At 28.1% G+C, this 24562-nt stretch overlaps 2 protein-coding genes across 2 annotated transcripts; one reads left to right on the top strand and one right to left on the bottom strand.

The window, feature by feature from the left end:
• Window positions 1-392: 392 nt before the first annotated feature.
• Window positions 393-2250, bottom strand: LOC129611589 (basic proline-rich protein-like; the record flags this gene model as incomplete). The annotated part of the gene is made up of 4 exons (XM_055524798.1): window positions 2218-2250; window positions 1235-1373; window positions 497-1172; window positions 393-435 (listed from the first exon to the last, which is right to left on the bottom strand). Coding segments are annotated over exons 1-4 (891 nt in total), but the record flags the coding sequence as incomplete, so codon positions are not given.
• Window positions 2251-4122: 1872 nt separating this feature from the next.
• LOC129611588 (integumentary mucin C.1-like) lies at window positions 4123-5238 on the top strand. Its single transcript, XM_055524797.1, has 3 exons — window positions 4123-4177; window positions 4812-5158; window positions 5206-5238. The coding sequence occupies exons 1-3, from the start codon at window positions 4123-4125 to the stop codon at window positions 5236-5238; spliced, it is 435 nt and encodes a 144-aa protein (XP_055380772.1).
• The last annotated feature ends 19324 nt before the right edge of the window (window positions 5239-24562 follow it).

Here is a 24562-nt window from a genome sequence, read left to right as displayed (position 1 = left end):
AAATTTAATAATTAAAATAATTTACTTTAATTTTACACTTCTTTAATTTTACACTTCTCTATTTTAAATTAGAAATTATTAGCCCTTTGATTTTAATAATATTTTTTAAGTTACTCAAACTGTACTGCACATTTTGAATCACTTTGTAAATAAACAAATAAATAATGATTGCATAGCAGGGAAAAATATAGTATTTGAAGTAGGAGAACGTATCCAGAAAAAAAAGTTTCACTAGCGTTAGCTATAAAATAACTTTTTAGAATAATAAAATTATTTTCTTGCTCGGCACTTGCATTTCCGCCGTCTGCAATTTTGATTCTTTGCCACTTTGTACGCTATTAAAAAACATTCATTATTTTTAAAATAATTTCATTTCTAAAATAAATACTTACGTAAACATTTTCCTCTATATCTTTTGTTCCACTTTCTTCTTGCCTGTTCTGATTCAAAGGTACATAAAACTTTTTTCGGATTCACTGTATACACACATATGTACTTATTATTACAAGGAGGTTTTGTTGGTGGTTTAGTTGGTGGTTTTGTTGGTGGTTTCGTAGGAGGTTTTGTTGGACAATGAGTTGGGGGTGTCGGCGGAGGTGTCGGTTGTGATGTTGGTGGTGGAGTAGGAGGAGAACTTGGTGGTGGAGTTGGTGGAGTTGCTCCAGTTGGTGCAGGTGTCGGCGCAGGCGTGGGCGCTGGTGTTGGTGCGGGTGTTGGCGCAGGCGTTGGTGGTGTAGCTCCACCCGGTGCAGGTGTTGGGGCAGGTGTTGCTCCAGTTGGTGCAGGTGTTGGGGCAGGTGTTGCTCCAGTTGGTGCAGGTGTTGGAGCAGGTGTTGCTCCAGTTGGTGCAGGTGTTGGTGGTGTTGCACCTCCCGGTGCAGGCGTTGGAGCAGGTGTTGCACCCCCAGGTGCAGGCGTTGGAGCAGGTGTTGCGCCCCTAGGTGCAGGCGTTGGTGCAGGTGTCGAACCAGTTGGAGCAGGTGTTGAACCTCCAGGTGCAGGTGTTGGCGCAGGTGTTGAACCAGTTGGAGCAGGTATTGAGCCTCCAGGTGCAGGTGTTGGCGCAGGTGTTGAGCCTCCTGGTGCAGGTGTTGGAGCAGGTGTTGCACCTTCTGGTGCAGGTGTTGGCGCAGGTGTTGTGTCCTGGCTATTAACGTGTGTTACCAGTATGGCTACATAAAAAAAGGTGATTATATATTTTTGTTTTATATTTTTTTTATCTTATCATACATACCACTTAAAATAATTATGAGACATTTCATTTTATACGAAAACAATGTTTGATAGTCCAATGCCAAATAAAATGGATTTAAAAATTTTTGTAGATTATATACCACTTTTTCGGGACTATATATTGTCTGTTTGCGAAAAATCTAAAAATAGTTTTGTAAAATAAATTATATTGACATTTAAATTTTTAAGAATTTTATTAATTATTATGGAACTAAATTACATGAGGTACAGCATAGCATAAGATAAATTAAATATTATTATGGAAATTCAGGAAATGACGTTTTCATTTCTATATTGTTTTTTTATATTAATCACTTGTTTAAATATTGTAAATAAATACAATATTAATAAAGTAAATAAATATGCTGGTGAACTAATAAAAAACTGAAATCATTCTGTGTTTTTCCTGTGTGTGTTTTCAATAAAAATACAAATAAATCAATATTTGAACTAAAATACGTCCGCTCGCTCATTGACATAATTTAACTTCGCCTTTATCGTAAATTGAGATTAAGTTTAAAATCAAATCATAAAAATGTCAAATGTCTTGATATTTTGTATTCTAAATAAAAATATCCTATTGATATTTGATTTGTTCCCCATCCCCTACCATAATAATTATTTGATAAAAGTTATATAACGCCCACCCGCACTCCCTCCCTCCTGACAACAAAATGATAAAATGCAAAATGTTTTTATTTATAAAGGAATTGTATGCAGATTTAGTTTCGGATGCATAGAATTTGCCGTGAAATTTGTAACTGCATTATTTTTATGCTTTTCAGGAATATTATTAGTCTTTAAATGTTTAATTTGAGAGCAATTAAATTTTACACTGGTGTTACACCATTGACGTGTTATTCTATTCCATCTTCAAGGAAAGGAAGCAGAATCTCTCTTGATATATTTAATCTAGTATTTCAACAAATTTTCTAGAAAACTTTTATATTTTTTCTTTTAATAATTTTAAAGTCTCCGAATCACCAAGATTTCAAAATCTTTTTCTTTAAAAACCATCGCTTTTGGGTGCACAGAGACATTCAGAAATACATTCATTTATATTTTAGACTGAATTACTTTAGCAGTGGAAGATAAGAAATTAATGGAAAAATAATGTTTTTTCCACAGGATTTTAAAATAAAATATGTATGCACTGAGAATCTTAGGATAACATTGATTCAGTTTCGTTATACAATATTATAACAAGCACAAGAGCACAAATGAGACATTTCTTTAATATAAAGAATAGTGCCATTGGAAGGAAAAATTGAGCAAGCGAAAAAATGTTATTAAATTTACTTTTAATAAATTTCATTACCTGACTGTGTTATTATTTGTGTATATAGATGAAGAAATACGTTTTCAATCCGTGATATAGCCAAAATAAACTCACATATAAAATTTCCAAATTGGTTCAGCCGAACTTGAGGTGCACGCTGCAACCATAGACAGATCGACGCACCGACAATTCTGTAAAAATAGTTTATTTAGGCTTCCCTACCATGGAAAAGAGAATAATGTAAAAAATTGATACATATCTAGCTACATAATTAAATATTTTCATCTTATATTTTTATTGCATAACTTTAGGATATTAAGAATTCAGAATTTTTTAACTTTGATCAATTTTTCATCTTAATATTTTATGCTACTTAACTTTTGTTTTTGCTTGCAGTTCTGTAAATTTTTGAAATAAAGCGCTTAAATTAAGAATACAACAAAATTTTTGTTCAAATAAAAGACTTTCGGATAAATCACTTAACTAGTTAGTAGGATTATAACAAGTATTTTCACATTTTTAGAGCTTCCACAATATTTCAAGAGATACAGATGATGCTCGAAATAGACAAAATATTCAAAACAAATAATTGTAACACAAGGAGCATTAAGTTAGATATTCTAGTGTTAAAAATCCAAAAATGTGTTGTTTTTTTTGAGGCTCCAATTTTGCAGCGGGAGCACCAATATTTTTTTCGATGTATGATTCTCGCAAAATCTAAAAACACCTACGTTTTTTTTTTATTACAGATTTTAAGTCAAAGCCTTAGGTAACGTACAGAAAAGGTTGATCTCTATGACTTATACGCATTACCCACTTTAATTAATTATTTTTCGAACAAAATGAAATTTCCCAAAGGCCATTAAATAGAATTTTATTATTTTCTAGTCATACTTTGTTATAACCAGAAAATTAAATAAGGAACATTATAAACCTTTACGAATATTATTTGAACTGAATGAATGTTTTCCGATTACTAGAACTTTTATATTTTATTGTATTATATCTGCCCGACTTGGGAAAATGTGTACATAATATTGTGTACCCTTTTGTTTATAATGCTATATTTATCCAGATGCATTTTTTTGTCTTTTATATTTAAAAACTCAAAAACATAATTTTGTAGTTTTTTTGTTACAGGAGAAGTATTGATTATTCATCATTCATGAGGTCATTAGATCATTGACCTTTTCAAAAGTGTAATTGATTATAAATTGATAAACTAATACTTAGATTCGATAACTGAATTGTTTTCCCATCTTATTTTTTTTTACTCCATTTTGCTAAAATTTTATTATTCAAAACATTCGTTCTATAAGAAGCACCCTATCCTATAAATACAGAAATCATAATAACATATTTACTTATAAATTTATTTAACGTGCAATAATTCAATGCATATTCGTCGTCCGTTGGCAAATAATATTAACCAAGGTATTAGTTAAGTGCTTAACGTAAATACTTCACTCAAAGAGATGTAATCGTTTTATTTAACACAATTTTCAATATTGGCTGCTTTAGCGATTGAGTAGAGAAATATTTTAAACAGTTTACTCAATGCTCCAGTAGCAAAAGCTTGGCCTTAAACCTGAATCGTCAGTAAGATAAAAATGATCGCCATAACCACTAACACAGACCTGATGAACAACACAGATCTAATTTTAAGTTTTTGCAGAAACAATGCAAGAGACACCGAAAATTAAAAAATAGTTTATCTAATAAAGTTGATAAATATATGAACTGCTAATGTAGACTACCTACACGATTATCTTGTTGGCGAAATTTACTTCTTATAGCAGACAATCCTAATATACGCTTTATTATTATTACGAGTAGAGTAATTGAGAGAGAGACAAAAAAAAAATAAACCTAATTTAATAATTCCAATTTTAATAATTCCAGTTTGGTCGTTAAGGGGTTAAAATTTCGTTTTGTTTTTTGTTGAGTATGTTATTCAATAATTTTTGTTATTAACTTTTACATACATATATATGACTCGTATTTGTTCATCTTTGACATGCTCACCGTAATTATTTAAATAATTGTTAATGCTTACTCACAAAAAAAACTTATAAAAGAAAGTGGTGACATTCAAAAAAAAATATTTCATTCTTGTGTGGTCGAAAGTGGAGTAAATAAGTTTTTCTATATAAGAGTTTTGTAGACTTATTGCGGGAAACAGAGCAAAAACTAAATATGAAACTGTTATACGTTATACTAATTAGTTAGTTAAAAAAATTTTTTATAAACTGTTAGAAAAAAAATATATATATATCTTAATAATTTTAATCAAATTTAGTATGCATATTGGGAATTGATTGTGGAAAAACTCCTACTGCAACACGTAAAACATCAACAACTACAACAACTTCAACAACTACAACAACACCAGCTCCAACAACAACACGCACAACGCCAACAACAACTAGTACAACAACAACGAGCACAACTACAACAAGCACAACAACTACCAGTACAACGACGACATCAACATCTACAACAACGACAACAACGACAACAACGACGCCAGCTCCCAAACCAATTTGTGCATGTTTAGATTGTGAAAAACCTATATGTACCTTTAATAGTGTCAAAGAAATGCAAAATTGGAATAAAAATCATCCTAAATGCAAATGTAAGAAAATGGTATTCAAAGCAATTTTAAAAAATTTTAATAACATTTTAACTTACAGCATATAGAGTGTGCTCCAAACAATGCTGCATGAGAAAACAATGTCCTTGTTTTAAAAAACCAACGCACTGGTGGTGGAGAAAATAAGCATTAAAGCCCGAACTTCATATTCTTTAATGGGGTCTTGTTTATAACGATATATAAAAGATGTATAGGAAAAAAATTTCTATTTTGATTATTAAAAAGTGAATAATGTTGTTTTCTTGGACCTATTGTTGAAACCCATAGAAACTGATATAGTTTGTAATAGGTCCACACGAGCTAGATATTAAAAAAAAAAATAAATAAAATTTAAGAAAGTCTGTATACTTTTAAGTTTGAGTTTACCGAAAGTATTTGGGTTTACCGAAACCATATAAGTATACATAATGTTCGCTTAGATGGATTTTGTGTTCGTCCTTTGAAAATGTAGCCTTTTGAACTTCAGCTGAACTTGAATGACTTTTGTCTTAAATGATTTTGTACTCTTGTTTTTGATTGAATTTCACTATTCGCTCTGAGGGTGTTAATTTGACTACATTTGCTAACGTTGCGGCAATATTAGCAGTAGGATCTTATGTTGAAGAATCGAGAAAAAAATTACAGGAAGCAAGTTCATATAAGTGAATGGGCAATAAATACATGGAAAATAAGACTAAATGAAAGTTAACCTGTCTATAAAAATAAAAGAGAAAGTTAACCTGTCTATAAAAACCTGTCTATATAAATTTCACAAACAAAAATATGATAAACCCACCACAATTGAATTCGAATAGCGTTATAGTATCAATCCAAAACTCAGCGAAATACCTAAGTATGATTTTGCATGTCAAGCTCAGATCGAAAGAACATGCAAAGAAGGAAAAACAGAATTAGAAAATAAATATAGAGAAAACTATTGGATCCTAGGTCTAAATTGGCAACATACAATAAGGTTTTGATACATAACCAAATGATAAAGCCTATATGGACATATGGCTTGCTGCTATGGTATTAAGCCAAGCAAACACATATCAAGAAAATACAAACTTTCCAGAACAAATTCCTTCGTGATATTGTGGTTGCTTCTTAGTATGTTCATAATAGTGACATTTTTAGGAATCTGGATGTTCCCGGAGTAAGTGAGGAAATGTGCCATGAAACGCGCTTAGAACAGCATATTTATGTCGACCTCCCGATTTATAGATCCTTCGATGGATATTAACACCTGTATCAAAAAAAAGAAAAAAGGGTATTAGCTGTGGAATCGTATTCACTTCAACCAATTATCTGTATCCATTAGTGACTGGAGAAATAATATTCAAGGAACATAAATAGTTCACAGTGTTCACATAAATAACATTTATTATATAATAATAATTACACTAATTTTATACTACATTCTAATTACAAAATTAAAAAATAATTTAAAACTAGAATTCTACAAGTCACTTCTCACAATTTGTTTTCAATAACTGGATATAACTGGATCCGTCCATTTCCACTCCATTCCATTTTCATTGAAAATTATTTCCATTCAACATTTTTAACCTTATAATGGTGAAATTGATAAACAGTTTTACTTGTGAAAGGCTCTCCTATTAAACCATAATAATTTAAATCTGGGAACCAAATTGCTTGAAAAATTGATGGAAAATTTATTACCAGATTTCGTACATAAATCACTACAATTCAATTAGAAATTTAGAATTAAATATTTTTAATAAATAAAATATTTTATTTTACTGAGAAATACTTACCAAAAATAACTATGACTGATTTGAAAATCATTTTTAATTGAAATGCTTAAACAAAATGTTTTATTGCTCTTTTATAATCATTTGAAAAATGAGTTCGCAAGCCATTTTATTAGTCTCGTATGTCTATATGAAAGCACAATATTCTAATGAAAAAAAAATTTTCCCTAATAATATAATTACGGTAATTCAAATGAATAATGTCTTTCAAAAACAAGCTGAACTAATAAATCCGCTTTAGAATAATTGTTCCTTGTTTATAATATTGTTATTGAGAAAATAAAAATATTCAATAAATATTGATTAAGACTTTGTTAACAATATTAGCATTTTGTGTTATTAATAAAGTCATCAATAAAATTAGGAATCCCAAATGGTATTCCCAATATTTTTTGCTTTTTTTTTTTGAGTTCATATACGCGTCTATCAGTGTCGTTTAAGATATTTTGCAAATTGGGAACACTTACTTACTTTTTAAGAATTGTTTGAGTTTAATAAAGCAAACAATGCAAAATTGATGATGTAATGGAAGCATTTGATTTTTAAATTTGAAAAATACATGGGAAAGATGTGTGCTTGAATGAATTGCCGCAATTCACTGCAACTTTTCTTTTCTTTTATCCTATTTCACCTCTGGGAGAAATATAGGAATAATACATAATATGATAGAGGAAAACATCCGAATTTCATGTGCTCCTTCGGTTACAGGACCGGTGCGATAACTACTGCACCATTGTTCAGGTTATTAACTTTGACTAGTTGACGATTATATTTTAGCTGAGACAATCGTAGAACTCAATTTTGAGCTGTAGAATAAAAGAGATTTTCTAAATATCAATATAGACACCATGTTAGCATATTTATAGCAGCTTATTATTAAAGTAATGCAAATATATTTTCGCTCATTTTAATTTAAAATGTCCGCGGCATAGTTTGATTTATTCAACTAAATTTACTTAGGAACTTATAACAATTTTACCCTTAACTACCCTAAAATTTAGGGTAGATCACGCATGTAACCAAATGCCTTCACACAAAACTGCAACTTTGTTCAATGCTATTTTTGTTGAAACACAAAATTACAATTAAATTTTCTAACATTTTATTCATTTAAAAAACACTTAAATGTTAAATACTTTAAAATTACTCTTGTTATCATAAGCAACTAGAACCTGACAGAACCGTAAGTCTTACGTTATTATCTCTTTAAACTTAAACTCAAAAAAAAAATTAATTTACTAAAACCTAATAAACTAAAAATAACATATTAAAAATTTAAAAAATTCCAACCAAAAATTGCTAACATGAGACCACCAAAGAGGATGACAAGTGCATTTCTGTTTTGGGCAATCATTCCTATACGATCTTCTATATTCTAAAAAAAGAAAGAAAAAAAATATACAATTAAAAATTTGTTAATCTTAGTTATTAATAATTTTTATCTTACTTATACAATTTGGATGTTGTGAATTCCATTTAATCATTTCATCTAAATTTTCAAATGAACAAATTGGTACTTCGATACAACCAACTTTACTTAAATAAGCACACATAAAGGGTTCCGTTTTTGGATAACTAACTAATGATATTTCTTTTGAACCTGTCTCAAGTAATGGTGTAAAATCCCATTCCTTTAAAATTTCTTCCATATTTTTAATTTTGCCACTGTTAGAGAAATCATATTTCACTTGTGCTTTTAGAGTATTATCATTAGTACTAGGAATTGGGTTTTGTACTTTTACTGTAATTTCACTAAAATTAACTACTGCAATATAAAAAAATTTTTTATTAGAACACAATATTAAAATTATAAATTGATTATTTTACCAAAATAAAATAAAAATATTAAAAATTTCATGATGTTTCAATTCTGATAAGGTTTTACTTAATGTTTAATACTGTCCATTCACATGAATTGCAACCCAACCAAAAATTTATGTTTATACCGTAACTGTACGAAGTTGCTTTATTCCTCTTGTGTATTTGGTTGTTTTTAATAATTTCACTCTATTTAATTTTTTATAGTAAACAATTGGTATAGCAAATACTCATAATTCGTAAAAACACTTAAAAATTGGAGATACCTAGATGTATGACAAAAATGACTCACTGATGCCATGGAATTAAAAACAAAAGAAGTAATAACAGAAGAATTTTTTCGCTGACAAATTATTGGCAATGTCAACTGTTCGCTCGTATGAATGAATGACTCCAAGTATTATGTGATAACTACCACGTAAACTAACATTATTATGCATCAGTAGTCCTTAGCAATACTTATTTTGTGACCACATGCAAAATAAACATATTTTTAAAAATCTAGTTAATTTAGCTTATCAGATACCAGATTCGGGCAGGAATGTACACAATCTTAATATAATGTACCTACAGTATGTTCCAATAACAGCGTCACGCGAATTGAAATCGCAGCGTCACGATTCGAACGCTTACATATTTTTTGCTTAATGAATATCGTAAATTCATACGTAATACTTCGAAAAATTCAAATGTTCGAAAGCAAATTCTACGTAAATTTTACTAAAATAAATAAATTATTTTTGACCTTGTTTACATTATCGAATTCACTTTTCGGATAGAAAATTCGGTATGGAATTTATGAAATTGTACTGCCTTAATTTCAATGTCATTTCGTTTGATCTCAATAACCGCTGCTAAAATAATTCATGAGTTAATGTTTACCTTTCACCTGTATAACATATTTTGTATAAAATACATAGAAATTCATATGTATGTGCATGCATTAATTTTTTTATTTTGTTATCCTAAAAGTATGCATTTTTCATTTAAATTTTCATTTTAATTTTGCTTCGATCATGTAATTATTATAAGTGCTAAGACTCACTATGCCTGAGGTCAATCTAGTTACAATGCTATTTCTGAAAAAAAAAACTGATATAAAATTATACAATAAAATTTTTTTAAGCAAGAATATTTTGGCTATCAAAAATTGAGTTGCTTTATTCATTCAGCTATACAGAATGAATAAAATTTTAAAGAACAAAACACCTTTATTTTTTATTTGAATGGGTAGTTTTTCTAATGATTTTTTAAAACAATAATTAAATATAACAGGGTGTTTCATATCTTAGTGCAATGCTACATTGTACCATTGCATATAATAAATTTAAAACCCATTCTGTAGTGAACAGAACTACTAGACCGTTTACTAATATGACATTATTCAGGTCATCAGTTTTGGCAAATGTAAAGCTAAATTAATTGGTTAAGATGAACATTTGCATAACAGAAGAGAGACACCAATGAATTATTCCATTAATTAATTTGAACAATTATTCTAAATTAAAAAAAAATTGGAATAAAAAATATTTGCAGTACTTAATTTTTCTCAGTAATTCGTAAACCATAACGAGTAGGAAGATGATTGATAATATCAAACTAAGCTGAGGATTGCCCATTAGGCTGAAATTAGAAAAAAATGAAAAAGTAAAAATTCAAATTACATTGAACTTGAAAGTTATGGGACTCCGAAATCAAAAAATATTACAACTAATGTACAGAAAGCCTTTGGTCTGAATTTTCGAAATTATATTTAATAAAACAGCCTACATATATAACAAACGAACGGAGTTATATTTGAGAAGAATAATTTTGAGTCTATGTAACTCGGAACCTTTTGACGAATGGAAGTTGTCTCTAAACACAAGCTTCATCTACTCATATGGGAGTCTATGTAATGCTACATGACAGTGTACTTAGATACGAGGTACCCTGTATATAGTTTCTAATAAAATTTTATAAATATTGCTTACTAAACCTATCTTAACCTATTTAATAAAACAGTCTTTTATTAAGTTTAACATTCATATTAAGTATAATAAAGCATAAAACAATATATTGAGTAAATGAACAAGTGTTTTTTTGTAATGACCTTAATTAAAAACTTGAGTAATTTTGGATCGAATAATAGAAGAAAATAATAAAATTTAGATTTGCAATGAATAAATTCTTTTCAGTTACGCTTGAAGTTTACGGAAATATGGTAATGAAATGTGTATGGCAGACTCATTTCATTCTACTTCAAAATTGTGTTTTGCTAAGTCGAAAAAATGTGTTCGAAGTGAAAATTAAGCTCAAAATTTGTTGATTAATTAATTTTATAGAAAATACTGTAGTTGAAATACAGTAACCAAATTTTTGGAGAAACCTTGAATTAAATTGTATGAAATTTGAATAACAAGCACATAGAGGCTGATCGTGTATCTCACTACTTTAATTGCCAAGTGGGAAGAAAGTGAGCAATTATCACATATTTGTATAATGCAAATTTCGAGTGAGTAACTCATTTTCCTTTTGACGTTGACAGGCGCACTCGATAATTTATGAAAAAAATGCTAAAATCCACTTGAAGAAATGAGTAATCTTATTGGAAAAACCAAAAATTCTGATTTGAAATCGAATAAAAATTGAGATAGAAAAGCGAGGACCCCGCGGTTAGGTTGTAAGTATTATTATTTTCGCTTGAAATCTGACAACTTAATTTCATTCAACCAGTTATAAATAAGATTTTCCTATCTCTTAATTTTAGTTGTTTCATAAGCCAATTAAAAATAAAAATGTTTTCAAATTGACTTATTGTTCTTTATACGCTCTGTTCCTTGTATACATTTTTATAAAATAAAATTCTACTATAAAATAAACATAAAAATTAACTATAGAAATTAAATTAAATAAATAAAATTATTGTTGTCTTCTTTACTTTCCACTTAATTTATTAAAAATAAAACCATCAGTCTATAAAGTTCCTTATTCAAAAGAAGATATTCTCTTTAATAGCTTCGGTTCTGCTTAATAGCTGTTATATTCATTTCATAAAGTGAAAATATTTTTCTTCTTTTTACTACTTTGAAAATTCTAGTTTTATGACAGAATTCATAAGTTCACAATATACAAATAGTTATAGTATATTCTGGCCTCAACTGCATTTAATATTTGCGAGAAACTAAAAGCGTAAAGAGGCGAATTCTTATAATTTGAGAAAAAAAATCTCTTATACTTAAATGGAAAAACGAAAATGAATAATGTTTTTCTTTAATAATAATAATTTTAAAAGAAATTTTCAAACGAAAAGAAAAAGAAAAGTATATAGCGCTCAAAGACTGACTGACTGACTGAGGTTCTGCTGTTGATAATTTTTAATTTTATTTTTTTTTTTTAAAGAAAAATAGTGCCACAAAAAGAAATGTGATAACTTGTTTTCATCATTTAGTAATTTCCATTAAAGAAAAAAAATTTTTCTTTGTACATAAAAGGAAAATATTAAAATAGTATTTTTGAATGACTGAAGTTTGTATAGAAGAAACAAACAAGTGAAAATGAATTATGGGGATGTAGATATAAGAGAAAGAAATATTGAAAATTAGGTCAGTTAAAAATATATAGAAAAAACTGGAAAACTTAATACTGAAATTAGTGATGCTAAAGACGATTTACATAACAAGATAGTTTATAATTACTAATCTATTATTTTTGTAAAATAAAAAGACAAAGCCGAAAGGAGGGTTTATAAAAACTATATAAATAAGGAAGCCTTCCGATAAGGGATTCAGTAATTTTAAGTTGGGACACTCCAAATTGTTTTGTGTGAGACTCACTTGTGGTATATTGTGACTTCTTCAAAACATTCGTACTAAAATTATATTAGATTTTCTCTGTTTCAAAATAAAAAAAATATTCAATAAATTCTTCATTGAAAATCTCGATAATTTTTCAGAAATACATATAAAATTTTTTTTAAGTGTATGGAAAAAAACTCGCTATTCGGAATAAATTAGTTCTATTTTTGCTAATATATTTCGTACTCTACATACGACCTTTATCTAAGCTGATTTTCTTTTTAACTTTGAAAAATGAAGTTCAAAGACAACAAACATTAAAATTAAATTTTATTAAATATAGAAATATTATACCTCACTTAACCTAATTTTATGCCTGACTTAAATTTAATTTTTTTGTTATTTATTAATTATAAACTCAAAATATACCCTCTTTAAACCTTAAAACTGGTCAAATAGTTAATTTAAAGAGCCAAGTACCCGCGTTACTTTCGTCCCTGTTTGATTTTCGTATCTCAAAATATACCTGCTTTAAACCTTAAAACTGGTCAAATAGTTAATTTAAAGAGCCAAGTACCCGCGTTACTTTCGTCCCTGTTTGATTTTCGTATCTCAAAATATACCTGCTTTAAACCTTAAAACTGGTCAAATAGTTAATTTAAAGAGCCAAGTACCCGCGTTACCTTCGTCCCTGTTTGATTTTTGTATCTGTATGCTTTCGTGAACTTCTCTCCTTTGTTTTCCTTTCACCTCTTTTAATGCCTTCAAATTGTCTTCCGTAATTGTATAATCCGTTTCATAAATGTGTTTTGCAACCATTAAATCGAAATTCCTATTAATTCCTACCCTCCTTGCATGTTCTACCTCACTCAAATGTTCCTTACGCCTTGTTATAACAGATGTCTCGCTTGGCCTATGTAAAATTTGTCGCAATTATAACATTCGATTTTTTCAAGTTTTTTTTTAATTTATCCTTATACTATTGGTTTCCGATGTCCAAATATTGTGTAATTTCTTTAGTTTTTTGTTTACCAAATTTGTCCAATATGAAGGTTACTTCTTTTCTAAAATCCTGTTTAAAATTAAAAAAAACATGTTGTTTTAATATTCTCAACCATTCCGGATTCCGATACAAAAATTAATTCAAATTGTCCTTTTTAATTTCGATTAAACTACTCGCAAGAATATTGAACTTCAAGAAATCACAAAACTATTTGACTCGTTTATTGATCAGTTTATTAGTAAAATGGCAGATAAATTCGAATAATATCGAGTGTCCCCATAATTAAATAAGTACAATAATTTTGTAAGTTACAGTTCGTTCTGTTCTCAGTCACATTTCTTATTCATATACATAGGTTCGAACCCCACACTTTCATGATAATCGCGTATGTTGCATAACAAGAATTCTTATAAATTGGCAATTATTATGGAGGGCAATAATGCTTTTTAATTATAGGCTGTATGAACCTGTGAACTCCCATATAATATAATCATACTATATTTTGATTTTTATAATTTCAGAAATTTTTTTTTGTTATACCGAAATTTCAACATATTGCAACTACATATATTCCAAGGGACTATTCATTATTTTATTTAATTGAATTACAGTACTGAGTAGTTCTATCACCTAAGAGAAAGTAGATAATTTAAAAATTCAAGAATTACAGTAATAATAAGCTCCCATTATTCAAAATTACTATTTCTCTTCTCATGAAATTTAAATAATCTTTCTTTTACACATTTATTTAACTCAAGTATCAAAGTGAAATACGCAAGAATAATTAAAAATTCTATATGCAATCGTGTATTAATTCCCAACCTTCTAATTTAAAATATTAAACCTCCTTCTATTTTAATAATAAATAAAAATTTTCCGTCCGTTTTTCAGTTCTTGAACAAATAAAAAAAAATAAAATTAAATCTTTGCTTCTATGTGGCTTACATTAAACTATAAAGTTAATTTCTATGATATGGATGACAACTTTTATTAATCTAAAGGGAATAATATTTTATTGGGACTCCACCTCCATGTAAGAACTTATATATACATACATATACAAACATATATGAATACGTCATAAAATTTGCAATTGGACTAGAAAAATTCCTTGAACATTTAAGGAATAAATAAAATAAACAGTAATAAAAACATATTTAAAGAAAAGAAAATAAAAAAATATCAGCCCGATGGCTGATTGTTGTATTTGATGGCATACACATACCAACCTTATAATAATATTAAATAAAGTAAATCTTTGGACACTAATAAAATATCATATGATTTTATTACTATTATACTTCCAGCTAAAGAAAGACCAGAGGAGATTTTATCTGTCTTGTTAGCTTTATAGATTTTAAAGAAAACAAAAACACTTTGCCTATTTATTGATGATTTTTGTGCGGTCGTTTTGTTATACTTTAACCGTTAGCTACTATATAATGCAAGTCTCATATAGATTTTATAATATTTGTGGAATTTGTTTTTGCAATTTTTCCTATAGCTGCAAAAAATGTTAATTCTATAGTTCTATAGAAGGTGAGTATACGGTAAAATTAATTTTTTGTTCTATTTCTTATAATATTTGACATTAAATATAGGAAGGGAGACAATTTGATGATTTGCGTTTAATAATTTCAAATTAGAGATCCAATAATTTTGTTAGAGTGCTACATTCAAGTATGTTTAGCTTAAATTTTGAAATTTTTTTATATTATAATTTTGAGATTGACATTGCAATTCCAGAATTACACACAAGAATATAGGAAGTAAATATTTCTGTGGTGTCAAAAGAAAATTTGTTAAGTCGAAAAATTATTAATGGAGTAAATAAAAATGAATATTAAATGTTATAAAAACTTAATATACCCAGTAAGTTTGACAAGATGTTCATAACTAGAATGTACATTAGAACTATTGCGAATTCTGAAGGAACCCGTCCGTAATACAGATTGTAATTGTGATGTTACATGAAAAAAATGAAGATATGAAATTTGTGAAGATACATAATATTATGCGTAGCTAGTCGGTTGTACAGCCTATTTTAATAAATTTTTTAATATATACCATTAAAAATGCGAATAATATTGTAACTGATGAATTTGCACCTTACGTCTAGAATGATTTCTTGAATTAGACCTTCAGTTAAGGTTTAAGGTTTGACACTTATATTGTTCCCGTTTTATACAATTATGTATTTGTTATCACTAAAGAAATATTATAAAATAAAAGTCCATCACAGCCTTTTCGTTATACAAAAGCGTCTCTATATGTAAAAATCTACTCCTTGATTTCAATAATTGTAAGGTTTTAGAGAGGTTTTCCGCCACACCATGTCAAATTTACTTGAAAATATGTACAATTTGCACATTTTCAATAGTATTAGTGAATTTTGATTATATTCTTTTCAAATTTTCCTGAATTGATAAATTGAACTAGAATTCTTTTCCATCTACTGTTGAAGAAAATTGAATTTTTATTGTGCCTCATGGCATTTTTCAAATTTATCTTGAATTAAGAGTACTTATAGGAAGGCCTAGTAAAATAGAAAAAAAATTATAATTTTAAAAATACCTAAACAATATCCGATTAGAGCTTAGGTTACTTATAAATAAAAATTACAACATAAATAGCTATAGCTCAATGAAGTTAATTTGCAGTGACTACTTGTGCGACAACAGTCAATTGTTGATTACAACAATTAAACCAGTTTGTTTCATATGCATATTCTTATTTAATAATATCATGATAAATTATAGTTGAGTTCGAGAATGAAAGGAAATTACATTATATAGAAAAAAAATTTCTTCTATGTCTATTATGTACTTGCTATGTTAATGGAAAGCCTGGCATTACAATAGTGTTTAGCAGTAAATTAACTATAAAATTTTATTTATTTAACCAATACCACTATTTAAATTTTTGAAATTTAATTTTATTACATGCGTACTTATAATACAGGGTGATCTGGGAGTAGTATTAAAGCTCTTGGGGGTCGAATATTTAGAACATATTTCTTTTTATTAAAAAAGAGATCGCGCAGGTAATACATTGGGAACTGTTGGCTATTTTGGGTTATTTTCGAAAGCTTAAAGAAAATCAGATAGAAAAAGTTCTGTCTGACGAATATTTTCGATGCTATCAAATATTTTCATAACAGTTTCGGAGCTGGGAAAACTAGAACAAAGTGCTGTTATTATATTTTTTCTCAGTTAATAGACTTACATAAATAACGGGAACCCTACTATACTTTGTATTTATACAAAAGTTTGCTTACACAAATTATAACTTTTCTGACAAACGATTTATGATCAAGTGGTAGAAAATTATGAAGTGCATCGAAAATAAAAAGTTGCTAACTTTTATGAGAAAATTAACGTTTTTTAAGAAAGGCTCTGTTTTCAAACTCAAAATTACATTGTCGAGCAGACTATTACTCGAGAACCGATAAGTCTGACATTAACCATTCCCGTTATGTAGGTCTATTAACTAAAAAAATGTTGTGAATGACATATTGTTCTAGCTTCAACATTTCTTTCGAAATTATTGTGAATATTCCTGAGGTAGAATTTTTTCTATTTAACTTAAAATACCTACTCCGAAACATGACGTCGAAGTTCCCTTCACTATTCACACGCGTAATTTTCCTAAAAAACTGCAAGTGATCTCTTTAGAGGGTTTTAACACTACTTTTTCACCACCTTGTACACGTTTTTGTATGAAATTATAATAAAAAATCATTTTATTATTTAATTCGTTGTAATAAAATCATTTTGTTTTCTAACTCTGGCTAAGTTATAGTTTATTATAAGCAAAACATTTTTTTATTGTTGACAGTTAATTTTAATTTTACTTTGTTTTAGGCATTATAATAAAAATAAACGGCTGTTATTAAGTCCGAAGTCTTGGTTTTTCTTAATGTACCTTAGTTCTCCATTAATTTTTTTTTTAATTTAATTGAAATCTTTCTAATTCTATGATTTTTTTGCAATCTAATAAAAATATTTATACTTCTTAAAATACGTTCTATTAAAATTCAATATTAAAATTGTGGAAATTATGGAGAATGTAATTTTGAATTACACTGTCGCTGTTTATGACTGTAAAATTAAAATATTTAAATTTTTGTAGATGTCATAAAATTTGTATAAATGCAAAATTTTAAATTAACAAAAAAGCGGTGAATTCGAAATCGTCCTTTTGACTTTTGACCAACCACTTTTGCTGGCACAATTCTGCAACACACATTTACTTGATTCAAACCTATACTACCATCACTACAGCCTCCAGTAATACAGTAGTATGTATAGTAGACAAAAATAATCTAACTGGCAAAAAGAGCCCTCGTACTTGGAAAATAAATTGCGGTTGAGCAAACGATTTGAGAACTAAAACAATTACATTACTGTCCAAGCTGTAATTTTTGACCCATCCATACTAACTGTGTGATTTTAGCCGTAAATGTACACACATAGATAGATGTAAGACAATATTGAAAAAGCTTATTAATGCATTTTCCAATACTTGTCTTGTATCTTTATAAGAATTTAATTCTCCAAACTCAGTTTTAATACTACATAAGATCGTACTTCCAGCAATTAACAATAAATCTAGAAAGGATTTAGTTTTCAACTGCAAATAATAAAACGGGATGTGTCATTGTAATATATTTTTTATTTACTTTATGAAAGAAACAGGGGGAAAAAAATTTTTTGCCTGCCACAACGCTATTTCAACGAATATTTACCTTATTTCAATCAACCACTCATTCCGTTCGCAAACTATAATACATAATAAGTTCTGACTTTTAAATCCATATGACAATAATTATAAGCTTGACCAATAATTAGGTGAAATAATATTTTCATTTTGTCATTCATTATATTGCTGTTTCATTATCTTATATAAAATGATAATTAACAGTTAACAAGAAACTCATAATAATTCTCAAGAATTCATTCAATTAATCATATGAAAAGTTTCCCATTATTAAAAATGTAAAACCTCTGTAAAATCCAGGTTCTATTCTACATATACATATTCACAATTAAAATGTTGACAAATTTAATATGTCAAATCAAATTATAACAATGTATTGCCAGTATACTACAAAAAATTTTCACAAAATACCAACTTGTATTCAACACCACAGACATACAAAAACATTCCAAAGATTCTATATGGTATAGGTAACATATAGAAATGCTCGTACATTAACGCAACTTCAAAAAGAAAAAAACTATTTATCTATTAGCACTTTATTTGAACATTTCCAACTATAATTACTAATTTAAACCATAAAAGGACTGTCTGTATAATAATTTACTTTATTGTAAAATACTGACTTTTGTTACATTGTTAATCAATCACACCAAACTATTCGCAAAGCGTTATCTTTCAATTTAACATTGTATTTCTAAATAAATGTGATTTTAAAAATAATATTTTGTATTGCGAATAAATTGAACACATTGTAATGGTAAAAGACGGTAAAATGTTTTGAGATTATTATGCGAATGCAATAAGATTAAAATCAAAATCTCATGCTATACCATTGTCTAAGAGAATTATTGAAATCTATTAGCACTTACAATTTTAGTAAATGGACGATAATTATCATAAGTTTTGTTTCTTATGTTCTACATTTGCGGCTCTTTTGTATATAGTTAAGTAAAAAGAACTTGAATCGGCAAAATAAAATTCAATAACATTACTTTTATTAAAACTAAGCAGTACTTAAATTTTAATGGCTTTAAGTGTAATATTTTTTCATATAACTTTTTTAACGTTAATGAATTCATTAATGAGTGGAATTTTTTCAAATGAAGTTAAATATAATCACGTCTTAGATAATTCTGATTATATTTTTAAGTTCAAACCGTATCTGTAGAAAAAATGCGTCAATATTTCTAATACTAAGTTTTGAGATATACGAAGCGTATTAAACAAAAGTTCGTACTAATTCAATTGTTCCAATTATACTATATATGTAAATGTATTGATCGTCCTATAACAATTATATGTTTCTGATTTTCTCACAATAGTAAATTAATTGGAGTACAACTACCTTGTGATTGACGGTCAATCTTCCTACTATAGTCAGTCTTACAAATTTTTGGATAAATGGTCTTTGTAAGAGCATAAGAATTGTAATATCTCTTACATAGCTGAAGATTGAAATATTTTAAAAATTTTACAGTTTGCTATTTGCTTCATACCATACAATTTGTATTGTATGAGGCAAAATGTCAACTAAATTTTGTTTTTACAAACATAATTTACAAAAAAACATTTTAACATTTTTCTTACTTGAAAATAATAGACTTATTATGTACGGCGAATTCGTCAAGATATATGGCGAATTTGACAGTTTTGGTATATTCGCCTCATAATCGGTTTGGTGTATAGCAAACTCACCAAACTTGTTTGTAAAAATTCAACAAGAACGTTAGCGAATGAAAACATGATGTGACAAATACTCGAATTAGTCAATAGCATAAAAAAATCTATTATGTTCATTTACGCTACATAATGCTGGCGAATTCATTAATCCACAAGAATTCGGCAAGTAGTCAAATTCACAATACAGTATAAAATAGGGCTAATAATTTTAAGAAAACATGATACTTATAAAATTTTTTCTCATCCGTTGGTGACTAAGAACTAAAGAAGTTATAACGAAAGTCTTAAATAAAGAAAATCAGTAAAAATATTTTAGTAATTTGTGACCTTATTAACATTATTCCACTGTACATAAAATAAATATTAATCCACAATATTTTGTATAATATTCACTTAATATGTTAAACAAGATACCTACAAGTAATTATTTATTATTTTATTATTATGACATAAACCCCACATTTTCAGTAGCATTCCATAGCACCAACTACTACTCTCCCATATCTGTAATACACAAATGAATATTGCATACTTTGCATACACAATGCAAAGAATAATTTTAAGAATCTTTTAACCCATATATGCAATAATGTTTATTTTCCAATTTATATTTAGTATTTTCTTCATTCAACAAAATCAGAGCTAACAAACGTAGTAATAGCCCTATATATAATTGAGATAATATTTCATTTCATAAATAAATAAATAAATAAATAATAAAAAAAAAGAGAAAATTAAGTAGAATAAGAATTTCTTTTATTGATTCATAGCATGCAATATGAAATTGTCTTTCCTTACTCTTATCATTTACCTTCTATCTTCTGATGTTCTCCAAAAGTTTCCGTGTTTTCGAATACACATAAGGTATACAAGAGATATGATGACTTCAAGTATTTGTGCTTTCGTTCTTTTTCCTTACAATTTTCATTCATTTTGTTTTTGTTATTCATTTTGTTTTTCATTTCTCTTTCGAATTTTGTTTACTTTTTTCTGTTTTTTTTTTGAGGAAAAATCGGATGTGCGTGATTGGAATTTTTTCCGTTTACAAAAATAAACCAATTTTTCTTATAAATTTTCTCTGATCAATACCATGGTAAATGTTTGTTATTGCATTTTTCTTTTGAATCAAAACCGAATATCATTCATTTTTTATATATATACAAGTGTGTATGCGTATATGTATAGTTACAGAACCCAGAAATTTTCTGTTTTTCCTTTAAATATTGTGCTTTATAAAGAAAAATGGATTAACTTGTCATTGATATATAATAAATGATTACACAATTTGTCTCAATGGACAAATTTCCAATAAAAAAAAAAACGAAAACGAAAAAAAATTTATTGGGTTCTTTAAAAATTATAATAATAAACAGGGTATTATATTGTGTGTATGTGTTGGTAAAGAAAAATTATAAAAAAAAAAGGTACACATTATGTACCGGGAAGAAAAATTTAAGTATTGCACGATTCAGTCGACAAAATTATTAATAAAACAACAAAGAAATGCAAGGACTTTCCTGGCAAAAAAGAAAACTATGCCCTGTTAATTTATTCTTAATTTAATTTTTATATTTGACAAATTTTTTAATTAATTGAGATGAAATGAATAAAGTGTGCATAAATTACCTTATAATCGGTCATAATATTATTGTTATAACCCTTTTAATAAACGCAGTATATCGCGATATATATGTATATATAATGACTGAACTATTTATAACAAATGCTGCAAATCTAGTTTGTTGACAAAAATTGGCAAACTATTGGAAAAAGAGAAATTTTTATTACTAGCACATAGCTTAATCATATGAACTATTTTGTTTTTATAAAAAAACAGTCAAAAATATATTGCAAATCCGACATACAAATAACATTTTCGCTTTATATGCGAAATTGGCCCAATATACTACTCTGAACTATCTTAATTGTAAACGTTTTTAAAAAAACAAATTCAAATCTCCAATTACGTGAAAAAATCGCAGTCCATGATAGAATAGTGATGAGAACTGTACCTGTCTTAGTTCTGAGTTAACGAATTTTCTGATAATAGATTGAAATATTCATTCTAGATGTTCTTGTTGGACGAATAGTCACGAAACAATTAGGTGTGAACCCAGGAATGGGTCCGGCACCATTTGAGTTTTCACAAAACTCAACCAATCTATTTTGAGCCATCACAAAACTAAATCATATTACTTTGAGCCGAAAGAGGGTAAGTGACAAAAAAAAACCATCATAAGACTATCTCTTTCCATTGCAAATAGTCAATCCACTACGATATGTTACTAAAATACGTTGTCAAGCTCTTATCCACCATTAAGCCAAAATACCGCATTAAGCTTCGTAATTTGAAGGTAAGCGCTCATTCTCAATAATTACTTTCATCCTAAATTTAATCTTTCCGTTATGGTGCACGTGATTGGCACCGTCATGCAAGTAGGCCAGATACAGTTTCACATTATCGTAAATCATCCGATCCCTAAACCGAGAAAGAACGTACATATGTACTATAGTCTGCATCAATAGAATTTTTAGTCATGCGAACTAATAGAGGCAAGAGTGGAGTTGACGAGTTTTTGTGGATAGCATAAAGTTCAATTGGTTAGGTGAAACCACTATTATGTCTAGCTGCCGATGCATAAAAATTTTGTAAAAAAACGCATATTGCAAATTTATTGAAAATGTGCTGGAAAATGGATTGTTTAATAATCAGCTGAAGGGGATGTCAATTAATTTTAAAAATCTTTATAGTTACAAGAAAATGATAGCCTGTAGCCTTGACAGCTACGTTCATTATTTAAAAATTGCTATAAATTCCAAACTCCATACACACATACATAAGTGTTTCACCTATTTTGCTAGCTTTACGTGTACAATATGGAATATCGAATATTTGTGTAATCTCAACTTTTATAACTAAAAAACATTTTACACTTTTCAACAAAAAGAAACAGAAAAAAAATTTAAATATCAAATTACAAATTTCCGTTTTTTTTCTATTTTCAACATTCTAACTGTCAAACAAATCCTTAAAGATGAAACAAATCGTTTGTTTTCATTTTTTTTAATAAAAAAATTTTCGTTTATTTTTCTTTTTCCCTCCATTACGTATTCTTTCGTTCCATAGAGCCTTCCTATACTATACTACGTTTACAAAGCACAATAAATCAAAAATTTTTCTCCTTGTTATTGAATATAGTCTCTATGTCTACCCATTAAGTGAATATATGGGCATAGGTATTTTGTCATTGATTTTACGATATTGGATTTGAAAATAAAAAATGTTTTCTTTGTTTATTGATTTCTATATAGCCATCATTATACCTTAGTACATTTTAAACAAGAATGCCTCATAACCTTCTTCATATTTAAAGTAAGTTTTTCTTCACAGTTTTATTCAAATCATGCTTCTATAAAAAGTTTCTTCTTATCGGCAATAGTATATGTGTTTGGGTGTACGAAGATGTAAATGAAAACAGTGAAATCAAAAATTGAATAATCGTTGGGGCACGGTAGAAATGCGAAAAAAGAGAAGGTATAGAAAAAAAAACCGAGAAATAAAATGATTTTTTTTTTTGTAAGCAAATCGAATAATCAATCTTTTATAAACAATTGGCTGGAAGCCCTTTTATAATATCCTAGGATGCTTTAAAAGTTGTTAAATTAAATAAAAAAAAAATTATAAGAATTTTTCTTATATTTTTGGATAAGAAGTCACGCTAATGACACTAAAATTTGTGTTTTTTCTTTTATTTGTTCCTTTTATTATCTTTTAACACTGTCATATTAAATTGAAAAGCTATGAACCATAAATTAAAAAAAAATGGAAAGTTGGTAATACCCAATATAGGGTACGATAAAATTTAGGCACCACAGAATTTTATTCAAACTCGAGTATTTTTTCATTTTTAATATAAGCTCATCAGTTGTTCTTTTAATAGATCCGAAATAGATTTCGAAAGTATGATAACAAAATGCGTCTGCTCTCAAAATTTTAAACTTACGGCTACTCATTCTTCTCTTATTAATAAAAGAGTACCAGAAGAGTACCATGTTTTCTTCAATTTTCTAAAAACTACATTTCGCCTGATCCGAATTATTTGTATTTTTAAATTGTATTTAAATTCAAGGTGTTATATCAGTATGCTGACTTGAACAAAAATTTCACATAAATTTGAAACAGAAGTTTGAACTGAGCTAGATCTTATATGTAAGCAATCTATGTAGTTATCTTCTAAAAGTTACAAATTCTCAATTTAAGTGACAAACGGTAAGTGTGACAGGAAAATTAATTATCACCAAGTTATAAAGATTGAAGTAACGGACTGAAAATAAAAATAACAAACATTTTTGAGATATGTACTTAAAATGCTTGAAAAAAACCTTCGTTTTTAGCACTTTTCCAAAAATTTTTTGAAAAAAGTGCTTATTAGTTTCACTCTGTCCGTCCGACCGTCCGTCCGTCCGTCCGTCAGTCCGTCCGTCCGTCCGTCCGTCCGTCCGTCCGTCCGTGGACACTTTTTTTGTTTACAAAACTTTTACACCCTTGAAGATAGAAAGCTGAAAGTTTGTATGTGCATAGATCTTTACTAGAAACTTATTTCCGTAGAACAAAATTTTTACCTATCTCCCCCCCTCTAGAAG

Source organism: Condylostylus longicornis, unplaced genomic scaffold, assembly GCF_029603195.1.
Source record: "Condylostylus longicornis isolate FDR11 unplaced genomic scaffold, ASM2960319v2 ptg000053l, whole genome shotgun sequence".
Classification (NCBI taxonomy): domain Eukaryota; kingdom Metazoa; phylum Arthropoda; class Insecta; order Diptera; family Dolichopodidae; genus Condylostylus; species Condylostylus longicornis.
This window is presented reverse-complemented; position numbering and strand designations above follow the sequence as displayed.